Source organism: Raphanus sativus, chromosome 7 (assembly GCF_000801105.2).
Source record: "Raphanus sativus cultivar WK10039 chromosome 7, ASM80110v3, whole genome shotgun sequence".
In the NCBI taxonomy this organism is placed as follows: Eukaryota; Viridiplantae; Streptophyta; class Magnoliopsida; order Brassicales; family Brassicaceae; genus Raphanus; species Raphanus sativus.
In genome coordinates, this window is record NC_079517.1 from 929,900 (window position 1) to 937,468 (window position 7,569).

A 7,569-nucleotide genomic window follows, 5' to 3' on the forward strand; every position below is an offset into this window, starting at 1 on the left:
ATGTTTTAGTGGCAGTATCAGATTAACCCCATTATTTTCTTATGAGACAATAAAACCCAATATTACAGAACATATCATCTTTTAAGACAACGAACTTTGTTCCAAAATTTTGTACAAGTGTGTATACAATTTGATTGGTTAATGAACTTTTTTTTAGAGCTAGCTGTCTCTGGAAGCAGAGAAGTTTACACCATCTTCAGTATTCCTAGTGAATGTGGGGCATAGCCATTTGATTATGTTTGACCCTAACACCTGTGGAAAAAGCATGTTCTTGATCAGAAGAAGGATACAAATGATTAGAGATTGTAAAAAGAAACGTACCGAGGTGATGTTTTTGTAAACGCCAAGATCGAATTGATGCCTAAAGCTTTGTCCAGATTTTTTAGCTAACCACAAGGCCCGCTTTGAATCATAATGCTACATAGAAAAAATTTCCCCATTATTGGTGTGTCGTGTCTTGAAGAAGGTAGGCAAGAGAAGAAGAAGAATGTGTATACCTCGATGGTGGTCATATTGTGTGCGATCAGGTAGATATGCCAACCAAGGAGAGTCCCCAGTGTTATGCTTAGTCCGATCATGAAGACCCCACAAGCTACCTATACAGTTAAACAAAACACTGATAATTGTTAAGACTATAGACAAGTAAGCAATACTCTTTTATCTCAAAAAAAAAATTTGTTGATAGGTATTTGCTTACCATGAAGGTTTTTAGTGGAACATTTCCTGCGTATGAGTCCCCGTTCTTGAAAACGCAGCAAACTAGCAATACCTATACAACAACATTCATACACATAAGAGGAGATCTCACCCAAAAGAAAAAAAGAAAACAAGAATTGGGACTAACGTACTGTTGAGTAGATGCAAGCCACAGTTGCGTAAAACACAAGAAGGAAGAAAGCCTTATAGTTTGCATAGCCAACACAGTTATTTATCCATACGCAATGGTGGTCCTGTACATAAATAGAAACGTCTAAGAAACAAAAAAAAAAAAGAATCTTCTGGTACGTTCTTAACTCGTTGTAAAGTGTTGTTACCCACCATCTTCAAGACGCATCTTCTACAAACTCGACAATGGTGAGTCCGAAGAGGCTTATAAGCAAAGCACTTATCACATTTCCTTGCTTCTTTACCCTAAATATTGATTTAAGTTTGATTCAAACATCCAAGAAAATCAAATCAGAACAACATCACTAACTTTATATCTCAATGATTAAGCAGGAAACAAAAAAAAAACACCTAAGCTACTATACTCATCATCATCATTCAAGGCAAAAAGGATCAGCTTCTCTTTTTAAGAATCTACTCAAAAGGTTAGAGATTTATGGTTCCAAGAGCATCAAAACACAACAAAGTCCCTTGCTTTATCGTATTCTAAACCCTAAACCAATCAATCACACATTTAACTTTCAATACAAAATCCAAAGGAACACAGGGGAGAGAGCTTACGTTATTGGACCAGCTAGAAGCCTCAACATCAGGAGCATAAGACGATGGGACACGACCTGGATCTACGAGAACGCAAATGGAGAGGGAAACGAGACAGAGAGAGGCGAAGAAGCTGAAGACCAATGCGTTTAGTTTCCCAGGTGAGCTTCGTAGACCAACCCAGTCATCGAGAAAAACGAAGAGCGTGACGTAGTAGACTAAACAAATCACCAGAATCACCGAAAGGACCGGGATCGAGAAGAATCTCCGGCAACTCATCGCCCCAGATCTCTCCGTCGCTCGCAAACTCGTCACCGGTTTATGTTCAAGTCAGTCAAATTTACGAGAAATGAACACGTGGCAGTATATGATTCGCGATGAAACGAGGCCCATCAGAAATGCTTAATAGTTTTGTTAATGGGCTTACTTCTGAATCATTTTGGGCTTACAGTAAAGACCCAGTATGGGTGACCATCAGCTTATTTGAATAAATGAGAAATGGAATACGTCATCAAATAGGGGGAATAAATGACGTTTCTTTTCAGAGTTTAAATGTGGTATGTGTGATTTTTTTGTAAATAGTATGTCACAATCAATTAATACGTCAGAAGAATTCAGAATAGTGTATACATTGCATATGACAACACATAGTACAATAACTTGTGGGAGATTGTACTATGAATGGATTCCTACCATAAGTTCAATGTCCACCATGTGATTGGTGTCCTTTACATTTATTGGTATTATTGTTTCTACGTGTCTTATGCTACTCTCACTGTAACATTGTTAAGTTTTATGCAGTGCTTTGAAATCTGAATATGCGGTTGGATAAGTAAACCTTGTAATCTAATACAAAATTCGGTTACCGCTTGAATCACTGGTTAAACTACAATTTTTACTCTTTTTGTTTTTAGTTATGTTTTTAAAATCTATTTTGCATAACTTTTTAATTAAAAGTTAAGTTTTTTCAGTTTTGTTACCGACAATTTATTAAGAGAAATTGCCAAATATACCACTTTCATGATACCACTTTTCATTTCTACACTAACCAACTTTACCACTAAATTTTTAATTGATAAAGTATTTTTATACCCCTAACTAATTAAGCATAAAACTAATATCTTATTTCTCCTACATTTCACGAGTCCGAGTCGAGTCCGTCGCCGCCCAATTACTTCGCCATAGCTGTTCTCATCAACTGCATCGCCATGCTTGTCTGGTGAAAATCCAGCGGTGAAGATCCAGCGAGCGGCTCCGAGAGCTCGAAACGCGTCGGAGTTCAAAACGAATCGGAGCTCGAAACGCTCACAATCCTCACTCGCTGTCAAGTATCGCCGCTGTGACCCCAGCTCGAGTCGTGGTAGCCTGTCTAGAAGCTCTGGAGTCGTTGCCTCTGCTGAAATCCTCGCCGTGAGTCCGCCATGGAAACTCCGGAACCGTCATCAAGCTTGGATGTATCTCTCCTTTGCTCGATCCGCCTTACACTCAGCTCTGTCTTATTCGTCGTGCTCAGCTTAGTCATGTTCTGGGTCGATCTCGTGCTCCACCGTCGTCAGGAGTTGCAGTCTTCTCGTAACAGAGAAAGCACGAAGCAATAATGGTGGATTTGAGATGTTTTGCACATCTGGTCCTCCTTCTTTTGAATATTTACGATCTTACCCCTTAACTATTAGATTTGCATAAAGGTCCACTCGAATCAAACCCTGAATATTTGGTATATTCTTATAAGTGATTTTATAAAGGTTTATAAATCATTTATAGGAATATATATAAACTATTAATAAAGGTTTATATGATTTCTAAGTTTTTTATAGATTTTATAACTTCTTTTATATGCATTTATAAATGGTTTATAGACTCTTGCAAACAATTTTACATACCCTTATAATTTTTTTTATAATCTTTTATAATGGTGTATAAACTTTATAAATTAGTTTTATAAACTCTTATGAATTATTTACATACCCTTACAAACTCTTATAAATTATTATACAAACACTTATAAATTGTTTTATAAGGTTTTCTAAATGGTTATAGACTATACAACTCTTATATCACCCCTTATAAATTGAATATAAGCTTTTATAACATTTTTATAAACCCTTATTAATAGTATACATACCCCTTATAAATTACTTATAACTTTGATAACTCTCTTATAAACATTTATAAATAGTTTATAGATTTTATAGCTTGTTTTATATGCCTTTATAAATGGTTTATAGACTTTTACAAATAATTTTATTATAAATTGTTTTATAATCCTTTATAAGATGCAGCGGTTCGGAGCCGTTTGGAGTCTAATCGAGGAGATGAGGAAGGAGAATCCTCACCTAATCGAGCCGAAGCTCTTCGTTGTTCTCGCGAGGAGATTTGAGGGTTCGAAATGGTGAAGAAAGCTGTCGAGCTGCTCGACGAAATGCCTGAACCGGACGAGTATGTGTTCGCATGTTTGCTCGATGCCTTGTGTAAGAACGGTTGCATTAAGGATGCTGCAAAGATTTTCGAGGATATGAGGTTACAGTTTTTTCCAACGGATCGTAGGTATTTTTCTTCATTGTTGTATGGTTGGTGTAGAGAAGGGAAGATGATGGAAGCTAAGCATGTTTTGGTTCAGATGAGTGAAGCTGGGTTTGAGCCTGATATTGTTGATTACACTAACTTATAAACATTTATAAACGGTTTATAGACTTTATAAACTTCTTTATAAGCATTTATAAATGATTTATATACCCTTACAAATAATTTATAAACATTTATAAATGATTTACAAACTTTATAAACTGTTTTTCATAAACATTACAAAAAAAGATGTATTAACTCTTATTGATTATTTATATTCTTGTAAACCCTTATAAATTATGTTTCATACTCTTATAAATTGTTTCATAAGCCTTTCAAAATGGTTATAGATTCTTATGAATGATTTAGAGATTTTCTAATTGATTCGTAAACCTATGTAGACCTTATAACTGTTTTATTAACTTTACCGTTTTCATAAACATTTATAAATTGCTTATAGACTTTACAATTTTTATAAGTCTTTATAAATTGTTTACAAAATTATCTAGAACCTAATCAGACAATATTCACCCTTTAGCTGCAACATAAACTAGAAGATACAAATTATACAGAGATACTGACTCAGCAAAATAAACAAAAATCAGAGGACATGTTGGATTATATCCTTTGAAGGAGATTTATTTCGGCCACAGAGACGCCATCAAGCTCCTGTGTGGAATAGAGACTTCTCAAAGACTCAAATGACACATACAAGCACCTGCAAAAGCAACAAACTTGTAACTCACTTGCAGTTCTTAAAAAAACTCATCAAATCATAGGAAACAACTCACATATGAAACAAAAATGCAAGAAAGAGCAACAGAAACTGAGTTATTTAACACACTGTTTTCTGCAGCTGAGGTGGAACCTTCACTTTTGTTGTAGCATACCTTTTAACACTGCTAAAGGGAAGAAACTCTGCAGTCTAAAAAGAAACAAAAAACATTAGAGTGATTGGTTAATAAGACTTAAGAAAAAAGTAAGAGCCAATGATGAATATGGTGATTACCATTGTAGATCGAAGAAAATGTGTGTTGGTAGGGTTGTGGCTTTTATTTAAGCTTGAACACACACTTTTTCCATGAGTGTCGGGAACTGAACATGTCAATTACATTACTAAAGAACTTAGATTTACAAAGGGTTATAAATTTTCAAAAACTCAATGTTCACTATCAAAACTCTTTCTCTTAGATCCGACTATTAACAGATAACACTTTCTCTTAGATCAAGACAACAAAATCCGAGAGAAATACTTACAAGTTGTGATTCTTGCTGAGGATTCAACATTTTGAGGTTTTGAGTTTCGATCTCGTCTGCTTCGTGAAAGAAGATACACTCGATCTCGTTTCTGTCGTTCGACCTCGTCACCATCACCGCTCGTCGCGGTAGTCGCTCGATCTCGTTTGCTTCTGAGATAGGATACACTCGATCTAGTTCCACTCACTCGATCTTGTCGCCATCATAGCCGTCATCGATCGATCTCGTCGCCGTCGTCGATCTCATTTCAGTGTCGTCGCCGTCGAAGATTTCTCTTGAGAGACAAAGAGTGTAAATTAAGTTAGGATTATAAGAGGGTTATTTTGCAATTTGCTCATTAATGAAAAGTGTATTTGTGAAAATGTCTTTAGAGTGGTGGTAAAACTGAAAAGTGGTACCAAACAAAGTGTAGTTTTGAAATTTCTCCATTTATTAACGATGTTTTACTTTTGGTATGTTTTAAATTTGAAGTTTAATTTTATTATTCACATGAGACATATCAATATTTATGAATTTTAAAATTTTGATATTTTATGAAATGTCATAAATATTAACTTGTTACAATTTTTAAAAATAATCTAAACTATTTTTGATATTTGGTATGTCAAATAAAAATAAAAAATAGAAACTAAAATTAAATATTTTCTAAATATTTTTTAAACATAAATTATATACATATCAAAATATTATTTTATGTTTTATAAAAATATTAGAAAATATTATACTTTAGTTTCTATATTTATTTTCATAGCTAATATATTATTAGATAATAAAATTAATTTATTTATTAACATATTGTTCATCTGCGGTCAACCTGATGATCCGGTGACCCGAAAAGTCATCTTGTTCAGTGTTCGGATCGGGTCTAAAATATTGGTTTTATGCTTAATTAACCATTCTTGATAAGAATATTCATCTTAAGCAAATCCATATTATGCTATACAGCTTGGATTTGTTAAAGATTTAACCGATACCTAGAATTCTTATAAACTTCTTTTTTTTTACAGTTTATACTAAAATGTTTTAGGAAATTTATAAAATGCATGAGAGCATTTAACTTGCAGATTATTATTTTGTGTAAAAAAGGAAAACCCTAATCAGTATTCCGGCCTAGTGTGGAACATACAAATTACTATGCATGTGTTGCGAAATCTTAAGTGAAACTCAGATTGAAGCAAAAAATACTCTTCCATTGATGGGTGTAAACATTTAAAAATCATAAAAATCAAAAAGTACAAAATCTCTACCCAAATAAAAAGAAAATAAGAAAGTATTTCATTCAGTCCATGACTTCAGTTTCTTGAGAAAGGCTTTTAGATTTAGGCCAATTTTGAACAACAATATGCATGGACATATGTGTACATTATATTCCATGTATACTAAGACTTGACAACAGATTGATAGAGAACCGACTTATTGTCCTTCGAATACAAAAGAAGGAAAAATCTGTTTATTAGCTTGAGATCAGAGTCGATGTTGGTATTTTTCTTATATATAAAAACATGCAGATGCAGTGACTGAGACTGAAACTAACTTTACAATGTGATAAGAGTCATAAGACTAACTTCTACTCAATGGTTTGAAAACAAGACTGGACATTGACTCGTTATTCTTCCTTACTGCATGATTGGTTGAACCGGTTCAACCGTTTAACCAAATTTTTAAAATTTTATATATCTTCCTTACATTCTTTGTATATATGATTATGTGTATTTGAAGATATGGTCAAATTTTGTTAAAAAAATACTTAGTTTTTAGTATTCTATAACCCTTAAAACAAAATATATATTAAAACAATTACAATATCAAAACGTAGATAGGAGCACTATTGTTTTTTTCGTTCTAGCATCGCCTAATCAGTATTCATAAATGCTAAATTTAAATTATAAATATAAACTGAAATAATATAAATGACCAAAACTATTTATGTAAATTTATTTATATAAATGCTATAGAAACATATAGCAAGTGTGTGTAATCAATAATGAAATCAAAATAAATGTGAATAAGGAAAAAGGTAATTTTGGTTTCCACTTACAAACTACTATAAATTTGGAACTAATCAAGAAATGTTATTTATGATAACTCTTAAGAATCAAACTTATTGATTATGCTTCGTATTTGGTTGAATCGGGTTTTGTGATCAACCTGAATCACTGGTTTTAGCTTTTTTGTAACGATTTTAACGGTTTAATTCAAATCCAAATTTTAATTCACCCCGAAGTACTCGGTTTACTTAATAGTTCATAGTTGAAACGGTTCGACCGATCGGTCTTGTTCTAGTTTTCAAAATACTGCTCCTACTTCTTTTTGTTGTATATAACC

General features: G+C 33.3%; 1 protein-coding gene and 1 long non-coding RNA gene across 2 annotated transcripts; both read right to left on the reverse strand.

Moving 5' to 3' along the window:
- Positions 1-17: 17 nt before the first annotated feature.
- On the reverse strand, positions 18-1,767 carry LOC108814574 (probable protein S-acyltransferase 15). The gene is made up of 7 exons (XM_018587173.2): positions 1,447-1,767; positions 1,039-1,131; positions 849-950; positions 698-769; positions 498-596; positions 322-417; positions 18-252 (listed from the first exon to the last, which is right to left on the reverse strand). Exons 1-7 carry the CDS (start codon positions 1,702-1,704, stop codon positions 160-162), a joined length of 813 nt encoding a protein of 270 aa, XP_018442675.1. The 5' UTR covers positions 1,705-1,767; the 3' UTR covers positions 18-159.
- Positions 1,768-4,434: 2,667 nt separating this feature from the next.
- LOC108849670 (uncharacterized) lies at positions 4,435-5,052 on the reverse strand. Its single transcript, XR_008936722.1, has 3 exons — positions 4,997-5,052; positions 4,878-4,912; positions 4,435-4,705 (listed from the first exon to the last, which is right to left on the reverse strand). It is a non-coding gene; the product is annotated as an uncharacterized LOC108849670 (long non-coding RNA).
- Positions 5,053-7,569: the final 2,517 nt, after the last annotated feature.

What these genes read in the sequence shown, in the direction of transcription:
- LOC108814574 (XM_018587173.2), bottom strand. Translation starts at nt 1,704, where the DNA reads ATGAGTTGCCGGAGATTCTTCTCGATCCCGGTCCTTTCGGTGATTCTG. An exon ending in CTTCTAGCTGGTCCAATAAC is followed by an intron (nt 1,132 to 1,446) that starts GTAAGCTCTCTC and finishes ATCAATATTTAG; the next exon opens with GGTAAAGAAGCAAGGAAATG. An exon ending in TGGCTTGCATCTACTCAACA is followed by an intron (nt 770 to 848) that starts GTACGTTAGTCC and finishes GTTGTTGTATAG; the next exon opens with GTATTGCTAGTTTGCTGCGT.